Source organism: Ambystoma mexicanum, chromosome 5q (assembly GCF_040938575.1).
Source record: "Ambystoma mexicanum isolate Mex_15411 chromosome 5q, UKY_AmexF1_1, whole genome shotgun sequence".
Classification (NCBI taxonomy): Eukaryota; Metazoa; Chordata; class Amphibia; order Caudata; family Ambystomatidae; genus Ambystoma; species Ambystoma mexicanum.
In genome coordinates, this window is record NC_090933.1 from 1,036,677,393 (window position 1) to 1,036,698,091 (window position 20,699).

At 46.2% G+C, this 20,699-nt stretch overlaps 1 protein-coding gene across 1 annotated transcript in view; it reads left to right on the plus strand.

The window, feature by feature from the left end:
* The window catches only part of SLC30A8 (solute carrier family 30 member 8), a 173,462-nt gene that overhangs the window by 43,907 nt on the left and 108,856 nt on the right, over positions 1-20,699 (plus strand). The window contains exons 4-5 of the mRNA XM_069622138.1: positions 11,346-11,499; positions 11,714-11,900. Of these exons, the coding sequence (XP_069478239.1) occupies positions 11,346-11,499; positions 11,714-11,900 (341 nt within the window). The remainder of the gene's footprint in view (positions 1-11,345; positions 11,500-11,713; positions 11,901-20,699) is intronic.

Sequence of the window (20,699 nt, forward strand, 5' to 3'; positions counted from 1 at the left end):
TTTTGATTGAGGGATTTGATATAATCACCTCATACCTGGATGCTCTCTGTGTGATTAATGTGCTTTTGGATTTTTCAAGGATAGCAAATAAAGCATGTTCTGGGAGACAGTAGTCAGAGTCTGAGTTGGGAAGTCTAAAAGACAACCCTGTGTAACTGCCCTGAAGGTGCTGTGTAACACACAGTAAAAAGGTGATGCCTATGGAGTAGGTGAGGCTCCACAGTCTATGAACACAAGAATGTTAAACACAGCAAAACACATGTAAGAGTGGGGAAAAAAGGCTCACACTCTTACCAGGTGAAAAGAAAAATCCTAGAAATCCAGCACAGCTGCTGAGGGACTCAGTAGGTAAGGGAAATTAGCCATTCTGGAGAATTCTCCCTAACACTTCTCTCTTATCAGACTGGGATATGATATGATATTTTATTTCTATTGCACTCATACACAAGTGTTTCAGAGCGCACTATGGACTCTCCTCGCCCTAGACGCCGGCCTGCGGGAACCAGACAGAACTTTCTGCAAGGGTTCTCCTGTCGACCCTTCTCTGTTGCGTGTATGCTTGCTCTCCACATGTCACCTCCAAAGTCCTCAGAGAGCACAGTAGGGACTTTCCCGACACTCTGATAACACATAGCCAACCATCCTCTTCTACCATGAGTTACATGGGCTCAAAAGTCATGGGTATGTCAGAGGTACTGAAATAAATACAAACGAAACTCAAGGAGGAAGAGGACAAAGTGCAAAGAAAAGTACAGCTTTATTATCTTTCAAATAAAGCAGGGACAGCATACAAACATATAAATCTCGAAGCTCTCTCTGAGTAAATGTGAAACAATATATTAAGTACCTTGTTCGCGTAACAGTAATGGGATTCGTAAAGAAACACAGCTACATACAGGTTGTATATGAATCAGACATTTGATTGGGTTAACTGAATACGAAGGCACCTCCTGAGACCACCCCAATATTGATACAAATAAAAATGCATCACTTCTAAAAAAAACAATTGGCTGGCATACTACATGGTGGCTGGTATGATGCTGGGGAATTTGAGTGGTTCGCTTCTTGCTGAGCAACTTTGGACATTTGACAGGTCGTCAAGATATGTGCCAGACTGGTAGTAGGGTAATACAGGTCCATGGACTGTCTTCTGTTCATTAAAGACGTTACCCTCCCTCATTCCTAGGCCCTGAGCCCAAGCAATCTCTTTGTCTTTGGCCTTGGCAGTTAGTGTCCCATGCCTGCTTTTAGGGAGTACCACAGGTGTCCACATCTATTGGCTCTTAATGAATTGACAGTGTTCTCAGTTATACATCATGTGTTAGGGAACCATGTATGAAGTGAAATGAACTCCTATTTATTGGGATTTTAGTTAATTCTAACTTGCGTGTCGTGTTTTCTTCTTCCACCGGGGACTCTATGGAGTTATTCTTCATGGAGCTTGCTGGATTACTATTCTCATGCACCTGGCAAAGAAAGGATGGTTGTCTACATATGAACTTTTTAATGCTGTTGGGAGTATCCTGCTTGTGTCTGGAGAACTGCTATCTTATGCCTTCAATCTGCTATTCTCATCCTCACTATCTCTCTGTAACCTTGGTTATAATTGCTAATTACCACCTGAGCACTGCTGAGCTCTGTATTTCTGTCTATTCAGCGTTTCGAGTTATTTTGAAGTCTCGAGGCCTGGGCCTATTTAAAAGCATGCTGAAGCATCATTTTTAAATAAGATGGCTGCCTCATTACACTCTGGCTTCTATGTTAGTGAGCTATACTCGTGTGTCGTTCATGTTGCATTGAGTTTATACATTAGTTATGTTAATGTTCTTCATGTCTTGTGGTTGCTATGTTAATATTTTTCATGCATAAATGCATGTTTTACCTAGTGTGCGTGTTCTTCCTGTGGAGTGCATATTTGCTTTGTCTCTAACGCATGCGCGTTACATGGTGCAACATTAACTAGACTGCGTTCGTCATCTTCAGCCTTGGTTGTCTACGTCTTGTTGTACCTGCCTGGGATAAGGGCGGTATGGTTGTCTTAGTGAGTAACGTTTCTCACATGTGCGATACTTGATCGGAGGGGAGACAGAAACTATGGGTTATTTCTACATCTGCCTCCCAACAGAGTGAACCTCATTGACGTCGATCCAGTTTGGGCCTGTCGTGTCTCTGCAAAAGTTGACAACTATTTTAAACATTTGTGAGTGGTTGTTTAATTCTCTCTTAGGTTATTGGTTGGGAGTTTTATCAATCCTAATCGCAATTCTAAAGGTGTTTTTGCATTTTTTTGTATTTGGTTTGTTTTACTCACAGGGTCGATACATTTTAATCCTGATGAAGGAAATAATATTAAGATGATCTGCCATAATGTATGGTACATGTCATATGACTAATTAACTAACTTTGTTCACACGCACTTCGCGAGAGACTGTAATTCCATAGGTTGACCCTGGGTAAAGTGGCCTCTTGGTAAAGTGTCCCTTTAGCGTAGGTGCACACGAGCAAGTTTGCACCGGCACTGTCATCTGGATATTTAGCTGTGTGTAACGCTCATTTCACTTGATTTTCCCATCGTGAGTGCATGCCCACTCTGTGCTTTTAAAACACTGACTACTATTGTTCTAGTTTATTTGACTTGCTTATCTGCATTTACAGTGCTATATTGTTTGAACTAAAGATGTATTGCTCTGTGATTCATAAGAAGTTTATTTGTACGTGGGAGCGTTCTATATTATCTGACTACATTTGCTAGCATTTCCTGGGTATATATGCCAGGGTCCAGGTGCATCTGCCCTGGCATTTACAAGCCGGTTTGCGCCGGTTCGCATTGGGTTTGCTTGGGGTCGCAGACAGCTCCTTTCATCTAGGGTTTGCTACATTTTCACACAATGTTTCACTACTTTACTTTGTTCCAGTCGGAGTACTGATGTTGCTCGTGCCTTCTATTTCACAAGCCCCATGTGTGTTGGTGGACTGGGCGTGTGGCACTGCCTTGCGGACTGTGGGAGAAATGGGCAGTGTGGTGAAGTGGGGATGCCCCCTAAAAATGCAGAGATTCTGGACCATTATCTAGCTATGAGTCTCACAGATGGTGAGAGTCCTAAGCCCATTCCGGAAAATTCCTTACCTCGTTTGGTCGCCGACTTGGCTAATGCGCCTTTAAGTAAGTTCAGGGAAAGATTAGAGGACCTTACTGCAATTGCTTCACCAGTTCAAGAGACCTATATTAATTCAATGTCTCTGCAAGGAGGGACGATTGTCCCCTCTTTCACACAAGAGGTTCCCATGCCCTACTGCAATGATGTGTTTTCTATAAAAGGACCAGTTCTCACACACTGTTCTACTGTAGGATATGAGGCCCCCTCATTGATTCTTGATATTTCCAATCTCCCAGCCAGTGTTAGTGGAAATTCTTGACCGCCTCACCTAAAGCGTGATCAATCTCTAATGTTACAAATAAGGATTCAGAACCAGCTACCTTGAAGGTTGCATTATTGAACACCCGCTCTCTCGTGAAACATGCAGTGGAACTTTGTGATTATATCATCGACTCTAACCTAGACATCCCCCGCTCATACCTCCTACATTGCTACCCCAGAGAGCTATAACTTACTTGGTGTTGACTGGGTTGAGACTAGAGGGGTGGGGGGGCACTCTTTTTTTAAGAATACGTCCATCAGTCTCTTGGTCCTTTATAGAACTGATTTAAGATGCCCCATTTTGAGGAGCAACTCTTGGCCTGTTGCAATGAAATACTGAAACTCTCAGGCCATTTTCTACTCATGGGCGATTTCAATTTATGGGCTGAAAATTACCTAGATGCAGATGTTACATGCCTTACCCATTCCCTTGAAGCTCTAGGCCTTATACAACATGTGTTAAGATTTCCACCCACCAGGGTGGCAATATTCTTGACTGGAGTTTGACCTTTCACTTAAAGATGTCCTCTGTAGTGATTGATATCTGTCCTTGGTCAAACCTTCATGTAATATCTTTTGACCTTATACTACCTGTAGGTTTGCTACACGTTCCCAAGCCGTTCATAGAACTAAACTAGCCAGAAATGTCAGGAACATTACTCCTGAGACTCTGGCAGATACTGTCATCGCTTAACTGGATAAGGTCTTACCCCTTGGTTGTGTTGACCATATGGTATCTAACTTCCAACTGGCTATTGGGAAGGCGGTAGACATTCAAGCCTCTCTATGAGAAAAAATTGTAAACGATACAAAGTGGAGACAAATGTGGTTTAATACAGAAATTATCAAAGCCAGAAAATATAAACGAGGCAGCGAACAGCTATGGCGAGAGAAAAACCGGTTCCCAGTCAATTGGTCGACACCATTTGGTCGAATGCCAAATGGTCGAATCTTTTTTTTTTTTTTTTTTACCCCTTTTTTGGTTTTTTTTCCCCACACGAAAACCCACAAAACACATATATATATAAAAAAAAAAAATTCGACCATTTGGCATTCGACCAAATGGTGTCGACCAAATTGCAGTCGACCAGTTTGCTGTCGACCAATTGACTGGACACCAGAAAAACCCTGTGTCCTAATACTGCAAATACGAAAAGTCTTTTCTCCTATATAAGCGGGCCACTTTGACAGCTAAACAAACTAGCTATAATGATAGAATCTGCCTGTAATGCTCACCTAGCTCCCACGGAGGGGCCGGTCTGGTCTGTGGCCTCTTTAAGCGTGATGCGCAGAATTCGGACCACCGATTGAACAGGACCCCCAAATCTTGCTTGTCGGGCCCGTAGGTTTATCCTTCTGCAGATGAGAAAGGGGATTAACTGTCTGCCGAATAGTGTGCTTGCTCCCCCCTCCCCCCCTTCGTTCTTCTCTGATTCCTCCAAAACCCCCGGTTAAAGCTCACCTTATGGTTTGGAAGGATGAACTCTCCATCCTGCTTCTGGTGCAGGGGCGCGCGTTCGTCCAGTTACTTCACTGGTTTTCAGAATGGCACTGACATATCCACTTGACTTTTCTGAGCAATACGCCGTAAGTATGAAGATGCAAAAGTTCAAGTGTGAGCCTCCTTTTATGTTGTCTTTTCTGTCCTTTATTTCAGGTGCAGAACAAAGGCGATGCGTTGAGGGGTTAAATTGCCGGTGGTAAAATCAGGTGAGTTAGTGATGAGGGCGACCCCTCTAAATGTCTTTATAATTCCCCAGTAATGTCTTTTGTCCTTTCCCCATAGGGGCCGGGGTGCGGTACCTGCCAAAGATGCGGCGCCAACCCGAGATGTGGAATGATTCACCAAGAAAAGCCGGTAAGTAATATGGCTAAAAATTCGGCTTTCCTCTTGTGTTCCCTTGCTCACCTTTTGTCTCTTCTTCTCTCCCCTAGGTGCAGAGATGTGGCGACCGGTGCTGAGAGCCGCGATGGAGCCGGGCGGCGTCTCAGGAACAGGTGAGTGAAGCGCGGCGCTGCTACGAGCAACGCAGTGCTTTTAAATGGAAGTCTTCCTTCAGGAATGCTGGCGTGAAGATTCCGGATGCAGGTAAGAAGGTTGAATAAGTTCTTGGTTTTCACCTTTCTCTTCTCTTATTCCCTTACAGGTGTTCCAGGTTCGAGGCGGGCGTGGCTGGAGTCCAGGTGCAGGAGCAGACACGGTGAGCGTTCAGCTGCTGGGATGCAGAACAACGCAAAGCACATGTGGCTGTCCGGGCGTGGCTTAAATAGCTTTGGAAGAAGTTCCAGGTGAGTATTCTTCCACAGCCCCACCCAAGTAACAAAATAGTTCCATCAGAAAAATAGTTCCTCCTAAGCCTCATTTGGCTTGGTTCTTCATGCAGCATGGTCTGCATGAGGTGAGTGTGCAGCATGGTCTGCTTCAGGTAAGTGCACCAAACACTTCCCCTTATGAGCCTGGCGCTTAAGGCGCCAGGACTGATGTCCAACATGAGCCTGGCGCCAACGGCGCCAGGACAGAGTCCAAAGAGCCCCTATAAAGGGCCGCTGGGCTTTTACCCGGGGGCGTGATGCCTGCTCCCGGGGGTGCTGGGCCTGGCCTGGTGCTCCTGGGGTAGGCATCATGACAACCAAGCCAAATCCAGCTCCGGGGAGCTCTTTACTATCCTATGGGAGCTTGAAGATAAAGATAAGAGGCTCTTGGTGCCAAGCCATCCAGGATGAACTGACAACAAAGGTTTCAGGGCATCAGCAATCTATAAAAGCATGTCAATTGACCCCGGAGTGCCTTCATGCCCTACCATCTGCCAAACAATATATCCCACTTCTGTAAGACCAGCCTATGTTTACCTTTTCACAGGTCTCTGAAAATGAGGCTCACAGTACCGTTGCTGGAAGAAATCCACATCTTGTCTGCAGGACATTTGCCCATCCTCTGTGATCCGGGAATCTGCCTTCCTTATACCATGGACCACCAGGATAATGAATGCTTCCTTTGCATAATCTCATGTTCCAGCTACACCAAAGGATGCTTGGATTACCCCCATCTAAAAAGGGATGTGTTCGAACCTACGAAGGCCACCATCTAAAGGGCAATCACCAATGTCCCCTTCTTTCTTAAGATTCTGGATAAACCAAGTTACAGGAGATTTCAGAAACATACACCTTGCTAGGTGTCTGCCAATTGGGTTTCCTGGCCAGGCACGGGACAGAGACAGCACTGCTCAATCGAAAGTCCAACATATCAAGCACAATCAACATCAGGTGAGTCACACGCTTAATGCTTGTTGATCTGTCTGCCGTGTTTGATCTCATAGACCACTCTTTGTTCATCAAAAGGCTGGCCATTTCTCTGAAAGTGCTGCCTCCTTGATGTAATCTTTCCTGACCTCCCCTGTGTCCCGGGCTGCTGTCAAAGGCTTCTAAGCATCCCCTGTCCATCAGACCTGTTGTGTCCCACAGAGAACATGTCCCTCCCCTACTCCGTTAAATCTTTACAGCAGGCCCTGCTGAAACCTATTAGACTGAATGGGTGTCTGCAATACGCACTGCGCGGATGACACCCAAGTCCTGCTGGAACTTTCAGATGATTACACTAAGGATACCCAATTGGTTAATGGAATCTTCACCTAAATCTAATCCTGGTTGATTACGAACTCCCTGGCACTCAATAATAGCAAGACTAAGATGTTGATCCTAGGCTCAGGACCAAGGGTAAGGAAGTTGGATGCATTTTTAAAGCAAACCTCCAGACAATCAGGGCAAGAAAAAACAATCCTTTACTGGGTGGACCTCGGATCTGTAAGGGTCCTGTCATTAGCATGTAAAACTGTTTTGTGTAAGCCCATGAAGAATAAGGAAGGTATCATTGATAACATGGGTGGTGGCACACTTTGTGCTACATCATAGTAGAAATCCAGATTGGTAGTCCCATAGGAGATTAGCTGTTCTCTCTATTGTCTGTTGGTATGTTCATAAGGTCCCTGTTATATTTTGTATTTTTATTGCCCTTGCCTTGCCCCATAAAATATTTTAAAACTAAAAATATAACTATTTTCCCACTCCCTTGCCCTTTTTCTTTCCTCTGTACAATCACAAATTTCCTGAATATTCAAAAAAGTGGCAAAGGCCATATGCCTTTTGTATTCCTAATCCTGTTTGAATCCTTCCTTTGTATGTTTGAGAACCATTTACAATCGTCTGTTCGAGTCTCATGTGAATCCATTCATTTGCCATACTAAGTTGCTTATCTTCTGTTTTTGTGTGTGTCCTTCCTCATAAAGGAATTAAAATCATGAAATGGGACTGGGTGTTGTATTTAGATGGAAGAGGCGATCCTCTACTCAGAGGACGGTGCTGTTCTTTGCTACCGCAAGGGCTTGGAGAATGATATGCCTGTTTTTGTTGTGGGGTCTGTTCCAGGCATCCACAGCCACAGCAAGTGTTTCCTCAAGTGGGAGAATTATTTGGGCATGGCCCATGAAGAAGATTAGAGGAAGGGTTCACAAAGGAGATTTGCCATTCCCACGGGGGGATGAGGAGGTGGAGGAGTAGGTGGGAAAACAGGACTGTAGGAGGGGGGTATGCATATCCAAGGATTCCTTGTGCTGGAGGCGTTGAAAAGAGTAGGTGAGATGGCTGGGTAGGACCTAGCTGCCTTAATGGAGGAGGGTATTGTAGCTGTGGATACACTGCATAACTTAAAGGACAATGCCTTCATTGACTTTGGAGTTGGAAATGGGGTGGAGATCTCTTAGCAGGAAGAGGGGAGGCAGCATTGCAGTGGAGAATTGCACACCAGAGAAGAAAAAGGTGGGGTTGTGGGTGGAGGTGATGAAGGAAATAGGAGACCAACAAATATTTCCTTCATCACCTCCACCCACAACCCCACCTTTTTCTTCTCTGGTGTGCAATTCTCCACTGCAATGCTGCCTCCCCTCTTAGAAATAGAAGAAACAGAGGTAGCTCCCAGGCAAATGGTTCGCGTGGCATAGACAGAGACTTGGGTGTCTGCACACGTACCTGCTCTTGCAGAGGGAGCAAGGCAGGCACAGGCATCACTTGTCAAGTTTCAGACGGGACTGAGGACATTGCGACCCATAACAGTGCCCACCTCATCTTGGACCTGAAAATCGCCAAACCTGCTGGAGAGGTGGAAGGTGAAGGGGTACAAAAGCACACACCAGTCAAGTGCAGAAATCCAAGAAAGGGTTTCACCTCTGGAATGCTGGCAATGGAGAAACACATGAATCAACATGGTTTGACAAGTTCTAGGATACATGTTCAGCTTCCAAAGACCCCTTTCAACGGCATCCACCACTAGTGAGGATTGCAGTTGGGGAGTATCTGGAGAGTCCTCACAGGTGGGCACTCCTGCTTGTCACGGGACTCACTAGCTCAAGCAGTCCTGACTCCCTCTGCCCTCTGAGCCCAATCAAGCACCGCGGACATCTATGCATATTGTGCCAGTGGGACCATCAACCAGTAGGGCCTTCGTAACTGTCACAGCTTGCTGTTGGTGGTGGTGTAGCCTTGAGACTGAGGGAATACTTGAGCAGTACTTGACAGACTGATGCCCCTTGCTGGCACATAGTGTAGTGGAGAGGATCATGCTCCGGCACCATCCTATCCATTTGCAATTGACTGACTAGGAATTGCGCAAGATGATATGAAATGGATAGGTAGAGTGACTGCCCACAGACTCTGACCCAGAGGACTATCGCATGAGTGGCCCTCCAAATGAGTAAGAATGTAAATAATGTGCAGGTCTTTTCCAAAGCCTATTATTTAAAAAAAAAGAAAATTCAACCACTGGAAGATTCATTACTATGCATTACTATCCGCAGAGTTGAAAAGAGTGAAGGGAATAGAAAGATGATGTGGGAGTTAATTTGTTACAACTTCCAATCAGCAATCATGTTAAGGGACCACATTTCACAAGACACATTTATTTTTTCTTTTCGCTAAATATGTTTTCCCTCTCTGTATGAATCAGTTTACCAAAAAGATAAGGCCAGTGCAACTGGGTGATATCACCAACTTAGAACTATGGAATTTCGGTTACTCCATAGAAGACCATAAAGTTGCAGAGGATTTATATTAAATGGCATAGGCCCTCTTTCCTGACATTGCAATGATGTTCCTTTGTTTTTAATTTACTCATTCAATGTTAGAAATGTTCGCTTAATATTAAAGCTTTTCCAACAAGGGCTATCCCAGTGTTTATGTCCCCCTCCATGTTATAGGCTTGTGTCTCGGGCTCTAATCCGATAATCCGAGGAATGGTCATTGTGGTAGGTTAGAAGAAGGAGGTGGACATAATGATATCATTCTCACAATGTTTTATTATAAAATGAATAAAGAAAAGCCCTGTCTATCCCACACAGTAAGGGTTTGCCCTACCTAACATAAACTAGCTAGGGTGCTCGTCATGAAGAATTTAGTCGAAATCAACAGTTTGTTCTCTATCCAAAACTACTCTATGCTGACCCTACCACTATAAAACAAAATATTGAAGAAAGGGGGTCCAGGAAAATGACTCCCTTCTCCTGGACAGGCTTCTTGAGCCTCAGTATGTTATCCTCAAATAGTTCTTTGAGATTTGCTTTCATATGTTTCCCCAGCCCTTCTCCCCTTCCGGGTCTCCTGCCATTCCCTTTACCTCTTCTTAGTTGGATTGGCATCACTAGTTCTTCATTAGGGATTGGGCTCACTCTGCTACAGTGAAAGTGGTCTGAGTTGTTTGTTCTTCTTTTTCTGCATGGCTCCAGGGAGCCTGTTCTCCTGTGGTCTTGGCGTAGTTAAAGGACCAGCCGGTCCATCTTGTTTGGGTCACGCCACCGCCACAAGCTGCTTCACAGGAACACAATGCAGCCTTCTGCCTGCTGTGTGCTGCTTTCTCTTTTTGGTTGCTTGTGTCCTCTCGACTGAGGACCACCCTGTCTCGATTGGCTTCTTTCTCTTTGCAGGTTTGAACTTCCCAGCCTCTACCAACATTGCACGTTGGTCCTTCCTCTCTTTCTGTGAGGATGTTTTGGGTACTCCCCAGTGTAGATCTGTAGTTCTTTGTCCCTCTCCTTTGAGCGTTTGTTATTACTCGCTCAATCTTCTTCGTCTCAGTATAGTTAACATCCAACCATTGAGTACTCTTCATGTTTTTCACACTCTTCTTCTTCTCAGTATATTTGGCTTTCTGTTGTTGGTTTCCTGTGATGTTATAATAGCAAACAGTGACTTGTGTAGGATGGCTCACAGGAAATTCTGGTGATATCGGGATCTTTTAATCTAGGGATTTAGGGAGCTCCTTGACGGAATGGGAGTCCTTATCCCTGTGAGGTCCTGCTTGACACCACCACTAGGGGGAATGGTGCATAGTGGGCTCACCTCCCTAGCCTCACAGGGAAGGGCTCCCCTATAGGGAGAAGTGATGAGATCCCATGAATCCCAACACCATATATAACAAAGCAATAAAGCTGCATTCGGAGGCTCTACTGGGTGGTTATGGCCCACAGCCGAAATCAATTGGCCTGAGTGAAGTGAGCACCTTTAGACCAGGGCTTTTCCACCTGCTATATTCCAAATAATTGTAATTATTAGTATCCTGTGGCAATCCCCCAAGTGCTAAGGGATGTTTCCTGTGTAAAGACATGGACCCTCACCAATCACATGCTCCAAGTTTCAACACCCACAAACAGTGCACTGCAAAATGGCTGGCACAGAATTGACCTGAAGGGCTCCAGCCAAAACCCAATATCAATGTCTATGTCGGTAGGATTCTGGATGTGGAGAGAGACTGTGGGATGTTGGCAAAGCTGGAAATGGTGTATAGGTATGTAGGGTCAGGTGGACTGTTTTTCATTATTTAATGCATATTTAGTCATTTCTGAATTTCATTAATAACTTTCCCTAAATTGTTTGAATCCTCAGAAATCCTTGGTGCACTCTTTTCAATGATCACAATTTGGATTGTGACTGGTGTGTTGGTGTACTTAGCATGTGAGAGGATACGCCGACCGACCTACAATATTGAAGGAACCATCATGCTTATCACATCCATCTGTGCACTTGTGGCCAACATTATGTAAGTCACCTTACTTAAAGTATGTTAGTCTTCTTCAGAAGTGCCACCTCATAATTCTTTATTTTCATTTGATCAGCAGCTTGACATACAACTTTGAGTCATTTTTGTATTGCAAAATCTGCTGCTACATTTCTTTCCCACTCTCTTAGATAAACTATGGGATGCACTATAGACTAGTGTGGTATGCTCTATGAACATTCTCCGTCTCTTACAGATTAGGATTCACTCTTCATCAAGGGACCCACGGGCACAGTCACAGACCACAAAGCAATCAACATATCTTAGAATCAGAGCACAAGCCTCAGGCAAATGCCAGTGTTCGTGCAGCATTCATACATGCCATTGGGGATCTGTTCCAGGGCATCAGTGTGCTCATCAGTGCACTTATCATATTCCTGAAGGTCAGTATTTTAAAATGATCTGTAGTTCAACTGTGTGTCTGCTTTTCAAACAGTATGTATTCACACTGCTTGCCATTTTTAATGTCTGGATTCTTCCCATGGTCATTGTTTACACTTCGTTACTCATAAGCATAATGGCCGGTCTACTCACCTGAAACAGCCATTTGATAGACATGTAGCGTGCGAGGTCCTGCCTTTCTTTTTGTCGCTATTTGTCTCCTTGACATTCAACACAGTTCATCATGCATGAGCATACATACCCTGTCTACAATGTACAATGGCGTCTTTGGGTGAAAGTAGGACCATAGCTAGTCAGGAACACATCATACCCTGATGTTAAAACTCTAACTGGAAAACAGGCAGCAACAGTAGCTGATAGTTCAAGCCTTTTCACCAATGATCTCCTTATTTCTTCTCTTTCCATTGTTAATAATAATCACAGATATGGTGTGGGTGTAGGGTGCTTAATGCTTATTACAGTAGTTATGTGAAAATGGCAGTCTCCATGTGGGAACCCCTGACAGCCTCTACTTTAGTTTCTCCATATGTTACTTGTTGTTTATTGTGGGTTTTCTGCATTTCCCATTTTTACCAATGTATTGCGTGACTTTTATTTTTCCCAAATGTATTTTCCATCTTGCACTGCATGTGACTGTATATTTGCCCCTAACTACAGTTTCTGTGCTATTTATGTGTTTTTTCTGCCAAGTGCTTGTGTGTTCCCCTGTGTGTGTATCTTGTCCTGTATTTAACTATTGCATCAATACTTGATTGTGCTTGGTTCCAACATTGCTTGATCACTGTGTTTTGTATTTTTACTCATGATCCCTATAGTTGCTTGTTTTCAGACACACTGAACATTGCCCACTGTTGACATTGTGTCTTTAGTGTGTGTATGTGACCTTGCCTTGCTATGTGGACGTGTGCTGAGTTCCTGCCTGAGTTTAGTCCACTTTGTGTCCCCTGCACCTGCGGCATGTGTGGGGTTTTTGGAATACCTCCAGCCCTGGCAAAGGTCTCCACCCCCTCCAAAAATCAGTTTCTCCTGTTGTTAAACTTATTCCCAGCATAGACAAACAGATTACGGCCAGTGACAAAGGGATTCCATTCCTTCCAAGGCCCAGCCCACTATGGGCCTCATTCCGAGGCTGGCGCTATCCATGGAGTAAAGAGCACCATGGTAAGCAACCATGGAGATATTTACTCCATGGAAATCCGGCATGGTGAATGGAGTAATTACCGGTCCATTCCAAGGTTGGAGGGAACGGTAATTCCCCATTCACCATACCGGTTCCCCATCCCCATTCCTGCCCCCATAGGGCTCAATGGGAATGGGGACGGAGTAAATTACGGCACAGTAAATTACGGTGCCGTAATTTACTCCAAGGTCCCTTTGCGGGTTGGATTTTTAACGCCTGCTAAAAGCAGGCGTTAAATGCCAACCCGCAAAAGGGAACTCGGAATATGGTGGTAAGTGTTAACGGTCACCGTTGCCATTAACGGTGACCGTTAACCCTTACCTCCAGCCTCGGAATGAGGCCCTATGTCATTAAACCTGTTCCTCGCCCAGCTACCAGCATTTGCAGCAAGTCTAACCTATAGCCTAGCGGTTGGCACATTAAATCTCTTCCTGAGCTAACAGACTGGCCTGCCCTTTACATGTATTGTCCCTGCCTGTGGGCACCCACTTGTCCAACCTTGTCATTTCCATCTCGATTCCTGTCACTGAGCCCTGGCAGGGAACAACCAGAAACCAGTTCTGCAGCCTAGGGCTGACCCTTAACATATCCTCCCCCACTCTCCAGTGACAGCAATCTAATAATCTGGCCTGCCATTTTCATCTATTGTCCCTGACTGTGTTTGCCTACACCCTGAAATTAACCTCCTGTTTGTTCCCATCTGCACTGCACCCTGTAATTTCCATTTCACCTTTCCTGGGAACCACACAAAAGTGAGCTGTCCCCCCCTTGTGGGAATGGATGGGAGGTGAGCTCTGGAAGGACACTTGTCCTACACCCTGTAATTACCCTCCCCTTTGTCACGTCACAACGCATCATGTGGGTGGGTGTAAGACAGTTTTCCCACTTGTCCTAAACCATGGGACTCTCCCTGCCCGTCCATCCAGTAAGCCCTGGCAACATACATAAAACAAGTTCCACGTGTTGTTTTTCTGGGAGTGGGTGGGTAGTGGAAGGGTGGAGCAAAAGTATTATAAGTGGACAGGGGGCCTGGTCTGGATCTCTTTTTTTGTTTCTGGCACCGTGTAGTACTGCCCGTTGAGGTACCCTTGTTTCCTGTCTGACTTCTCCAGTCCCCCCTTTGCTCATCCTCCCCAACCTGCTCTAACTCTCCACCAGTAGGCCTCCTGGCCTCTCTGCCATACTTTCCCATGCTCTTTCTCCTGGCCTCTCTGCTTTGCTTCCCCTTGCTTCTCTTTCTCTGTGCATCTCTGTCTGCCTCTCTCTCTGTGCCTTTATGTGCCCCTCTTTCTCTCTGCCCCTCTCTCTCTGTGCCTCTCTCTTTCAGTGCCTCTCAGTCTGCCTCTCTCTCTCTCCCTCTCTCTCTCTGCCGATTTCTCTTTCTCCGTCTCTCTCTCTCTCTGCCTCTCTCTGTATCTCTCTCTCTGTGCATCTGTCTCTCTGTATCTCTTCCTTTCTCTCTTCTTCTTTCTCTTTCTTTCCTCCTTCTCTCAGCCCTCACTCTCTCTACCAGCCACCTTCCCTCCTCTTTCCCACTATCTCCCCATCTCCACACTTACTATATTCCTCCTCGCTCTCCATTCTCTCCCTCTCATTGTTCCCCAGTTACCAATTCTTTCTTCTCTCTCACTTCTGCAAAGTCACTCTGCCCCTCTCTCCTCCTTCCCAGCAGCCTTCCCACTGGGATAGCTCCACTTGGATATCTTCCCTTCCTCCCTTGGGGTCCCCCTCCACACATCCAAGGGTACTTCTCAGAACCCCAGGTCCCATGCCATTAGGTGTGCCTTGCTATTATGCCTGCTATCAATGCCCAACCTTGTGCCCACAGACAATCATCTGTGTCCAGTGTGCCTAACTTACTCTGCTGGTATTACGTCTACTTCTCTGTCTGTAATAAATACGTTCCTGATTTCTGCAAAGACTTTGGTGCCTTCATTTGTGTTCCCACTTTTCGGCGTAGCCTGCCTGTTCTTGCCAGCGGGGGGACCAAGTCCCTTTGCATAATACAACACACTTCCACCGGAGTCTATTAATTACCTGGCCCAAAACTGTGGCACGGCCTTCCCCATTTTAGCTTGCATCCCACATCCATAGTTTCCTGGTGCTGTGATTCGGATCTAGAACCGGGTCGAGGTCCCTGGTCACAAGAAGAGCACCTTAACATCTGTAACTTCTCTGACTGTTCTGAGGCATGTGCGTTCTCTCCTCTGTCCCTTTTCTGCCTTCAGCAACAGCCATTTCTATTCATGTGGATTATAACTTTCCCCTTTGTCAGAATCTACGTACCAGAGCCCACCAGTCCTGGGGATGAGGGGAACCTCCCATGCAACCTGCCTGGTGTAGCTGTGCCTAGCTTCCTGTCTGTTGGATCAAGTAGTAAGGTAAGAACTGATGCACCAGTCACACACACTGACATCGCCAGCTTGTAGCTTGTGGGGAGGGCTCCTAGTCGCTGATGGGGTGGCAACACTCAGGGTAAGTCTGTGTGCCCATCCATTCAACCCGGGTTCCACTCCCACAGTGGTGAGGCGCTAGTGCACTGCCACTGTCAGAGGAGGACCTGCACATCCACACAACATCACACAATTGTACTGACAAATTGTAGGGTGTACCTTTCTAGATAATTTACCCAACCAGTCATTGCCTCCAGATCGCCACCCCTAATTTTATCTGGTGTTCATTTTGAATCCTGAGAGTTCCTCAGGAGAGGCGGGTCACCTATCTCATGACAAACACACCTTCTAGGCCCATTCTGAAGGGTGTACAAGGGTAGCTGTGGCTCATGGCTCACCTTAGGGACAGGTCCGTCTGCAGCCTCGTTTTTGAAGCACGGTACCTGACACTTAATTCAGTTTACTAGACCAGGGCCACCTAGTCTGTACCAAACTCATCTCCTAGATACTAACTAGTAGTGAACAAGGCTAGTAGAGGGCCTGACCTCACCCACTTACCCAGTTTGATAGTGTCCATATCCTGGTTGTGAGAGACGGGTATTTCTTTAGGACCACAAGAGTGGGACTTTAGAGATCGTCTTTGCCTGGAACTCTTTTGTGTGGAGTCCCTGACCTCCCTGACCTGGCTGCTTTCCTGAATCTGCATAGTATTTCAGGGACGCCATGGAATTATATCTGACACTCTTTTGAAAAGTGGACTAGCAGCTTGGAATTACCACGCCCCCGTCCTGCAACAGTTTATCTCCCAACACCTTCCCTAGTGGAGCACCTGTGAATGTGCATCTGTGAGTGCCTGTGAGCAGTTATGAGTGTGCAAGAGTAATCCTGGCTGACAGACTCAGATAGTAGGGGCTCAGTGGTCCTGACATATGCCTTGTAGTGATTTAGCATTTGACCTGGGTAAATTGTCATGAAATGTATGTTTTCTACGACATTTTTTTGCCTGTCAGAATGTTAAATTCTGCAAGCCAGGGAGTGAGACTTTCCCCAGATTCCACTGTGACCCTCATAACCACAGTGCATAGCCCAGAGGTTGTCAGATCGATGCCAGTATGGCATAAACAGACCAAGCACCAGAGCTTACTGGCCTGGCAACTAGAAGGCTCCTTTCATGAGAACCACCCAGCTGCAGTGTGTTAGGTTCTTAAAAGGGAGAAAGGGAGCTCAGCAGTTAGGCGGTGGGAGGGTTACACGTTGTGGTCCCAGAAAAGTGTGTCTATGGCCTGGAAGAAGTGGTTGAAACAACAAGTGACCCTAGATGAGAAGCTAGAATAGCATAATTTAGAAAAGATGAGAAATGACCCCAGTTATAGGTGTGAAACCTGCCTGTTCCACAGCATTACCCACAGTAACCTCTTCTGCCCTAGGGGATGTCCTCCAGATTTCTCTGAGCTTGCTCCCTCACCCAGCTATTTTTCTCCCTTCCCAGTACCTGCCACTTGGGTGTAGGCCCATGCTGCGTCACCCCCTGTACTGTGTGAACCGTTTGAGCCTGCCCTCCAGAAGGTGCACACACCCTATGGGGGCCAGTATGGAGCTTCTAAAGGCCAACATGGATTTAGCAGGGACGGGATAGGAAGAGGAGGAATCATTCCTCACTCCCAAATGCTCCTCTGAACCCCAGTATGGGGACTATCAGAACCCTCAGTACATGGCCAAGCGTGTTCCAGACCAGTATCCACCCCCAGTCAGGTTCCCATTCCAGTAAGGTCACCTCATGCATCAGGACCAGTGCACCTATTGTAAGGTATGGGGCCACTGGAAGAACAACTGTTCTCAGTGGATTCAGCATAAGCAGAACAAGGCCTCAGTCCTATCTGCTCAGGGTCATCATCGCTGCCTGCAACATACCCGCCTGGTACCTTTCAGCTGCGTGATCAACTTAGACCCCCAGATCAGAATGCTGATTCTGGCTGAGCACCCCATCCAGTCCAACCCCCGGCCAGAACCCAAAACTATGGCTCTCATCCTCCCGTCAGTAGTATGAGCAGCCAGAGTGCCCCTTCGGGCACCGCTTTGCTACCCTGGCCCTAGCAGCCAGGTCAGCGTACCCCCCAGTTCCCAAAAAAGCCTGATGAGAACTGGACCCCTGGTACCTCAGCTCCTCACCCTAACCATCCCCTTCCCATCTAGTGGCTCCTACATGACAGCCCAGGTAGTTAACAGGCATGTCAGGATGCTGGTGGACACAGAAGCCACCTTTAGCACACTGAGACTGGGGAGAGTTCCCGGATGCCCCAGTGCCTGACCGCACTGTCACACCTGTAGGAATAGAAGGCATCCCGTCTAAGGTGCCCCTATCATTGTGGTGCACTGCCTCCTCTGGCCTACTTTAGCACTCTGCTTGACCCATGGCTGCTGTCCTACCTTCTTGTCTGTGCAGTGTTGCAGGTTCTGTATCTCTGGTACATTCTCCCCAATTTATCAGTACAAGAACCGGTAGAAGAACTGACAACATTTTTACAGAAAACTGCAGGCAACCCTAGGAACAAAATAGAGCACAAAGCTTGGGGAAAATAGAAAAGAAGAATGAGGAGCTACAAGCTGGCAAAAGTGTGCACACAGACAGGACTAGGTTTGCCAGATGCGTTGCCTTTGCCCTCATGTACATGAGAGGTATGCCCAGCCACTTTGCTGGACTCTCTCTATTTGAGATCCTGATGGCAAGACCAATGCCCCTGCCAACTGTAGCTCCTCCCTCTGTGAACAGGTTGCCTTCGGCACTGACTGATGACTCAGTTCTGGCATATAATTTAAACACCTTACTTCAATCGCGAGGGCAGCTCAGGGGCAATGTGCTTGCCTTGGAAGTAAGACAACGCAGAGCAACACAGGTTTGATCCCCGGGTCCGCGCTTAGAACCTCTGGGTATTAAGCATGTTATAAATAACAAATTATAATTATAATCATGAGACAGATCTACCCTCAGGTCAGAGAGGCACTACCTGTGCCAGGACAGAAAAATGAACATTTAGTGCAGGAGGGAGATCTAGGACACTGCACTCGAGAGCATAGACTCTATTTTTCCCTCCAAAATCTGCCCTCAACCCTGCTCTGAAACTCTGCCGGCATGGGAACGGTCTATCAGATCATTTTGGTCCCTGGTCCCTTTGATTTTGTTAGACCTTAGTATTTTGACGGTGAACATTTTGTATTTTTGATATTTTTAATTATTACGTTTTGAATTTAATTTTGAATTTGTGACCATTCACATATTGCAATATTTGGAATATTATGTTTGGAGTTCGGTCTGTGTTTTGGGTGTAAAAGTTCTGCTTTTGAATTTCCCCTAGTATCTCATTGCGACCACCATACAGCTACAGTGTATAAGCTAATTTAGCTTTAAGTGTATATTGTTTTACCTTTTCTGTTCCAGTGTACGAGCCTTGCCTCTTATCTCTCATTATTTCACTATGACATCGTCCCGTCTCTATGTACCAGCTTTTTTGATTTCTTTCCAGCTTGCTTTCTTGGAAGATCTCTGCTTTCCCCTGGATCTAGGGAACTTTGCATTTGCTCCCCAAAGGACTTGAAGGACAGAGAGAGAGACTGACTCATCTGCAGATATTCTGCTCTAACCGGGTGTTCTTGCTCCCCGTGGGTCCCCAAAGCCAATCTGTAATGTGCAACATCAGCCAGTTGCTGCTTGCTCTGATCCTGCTGCTCCTCCCTTCTGCATTAACTGACTACCAAGAGAACTCTTTCCTCCAGATCTTCCATTTGGTGGGCCACAAACTCAATCAGACCAACTGCTGGGTCTCTGCCCATATGCCTCTTCATCAGGGCGCAGAGGTCTGCTGCAAACTGTAACTGTCAGTGTCCTCATCATCCTGCGAAGCCTAGTGCCCACATGGAAAAAGCATATTTAACTGTATGGAACAAGGCCACCTCCCGTGCGTGCTTCGATTGGGAAGGTCAAAAGGGGCACGCCTGTACATGTGGATCCCTGACTGCCTCCCTCTGTGTTTAACTTATATGCCACTTGTTGTTTACTGTGGGTTTTCTGCATTTTCCATTTTGCCGATGTACTGAGTGACTTATATTTTTCCCAAATGTATTGTCCATCTTTTACTGCATGTGACTGTATATTCACCCCCCCCCCCCCGCCCACTACAGTTTCTGTGCTGTTTATGCTCATGGTTTATTTCTGCCAACTTCTTGCGTGTTTCCCTGTGTGTGTACTTTGTCCTGTATTTAACTACTGCATTAACGCATCACTGTACTCGGTGCCAACATTTCCTGATCACTGCGTTTTGTACTTTTACTTATGATTAGTATAGTTGCTTCTTTTCTGGCACACTGGACATTGCCCACTGTTAACATTGTGTCTTTAGGGTGTGTGTGTGTGTGTGTGTGTGCCTCTACCTTGTTATGTGCACCTGTGTTGAGTTCCTGCCTTTGGGTTTAGTCCACTCTGTCCCCTGCCCCTGTGGTATGTATAGGGGGTTTGTGGAATTCCTCAAGCCCTGGTAAAGGACGCCATTCCCTCAAAAACACAATCTCCCCTGTTGTTAAACCTGTTCCCAGCCTAGGCAAACATCTTAGAGCCATTGACAAAGGGATTTCATTTCTTGCAAGGCCCGGCCAACTCCACCCATTGTTAAACCTGTTCTGAGCCCAGCTACCATCATTTGCAGGAAGTTTAATCTTCAGCCTAGAGCTGGCCATTACATTTCTTCCGAGGCTAACAATCTGACCTGCCCTTTTCATCAATTGTCCGTGCCCATGTGTACCCATTTGTCCCACCCTCTAGTTTCCATCTCCATTCCTGTCACAAAGCCCTGGCATGGAACAACCAGAAATTAGTTCTGCAGCCTAGGGATGACCCTTTACATAACCTCGTCCACTCCCCAGTGACAGCAATCTAATAATCTGGCCTGCACTTTTCATCTATTGTCCCTGACTGTGTTTGCCTAAACCCCGTAATTAACCTCCCATTTGTGCCCACATGCCCTGCACTTTGTAATTTCCATCTCCCCTTTCCTGGGAACAATACAGAAACTAGTTCTCCCCTGTTGTGGAAATGGTTGGGGGGCAGGCTCTTGAACGACGTTGACCTTTGTCCTACACACTGTGATTCTCCATCCTCTTCCAGCCACTAAGCCCTGGCAACAGCCAGAAACATGTTGTGTTCCTTGGTGTGGGCG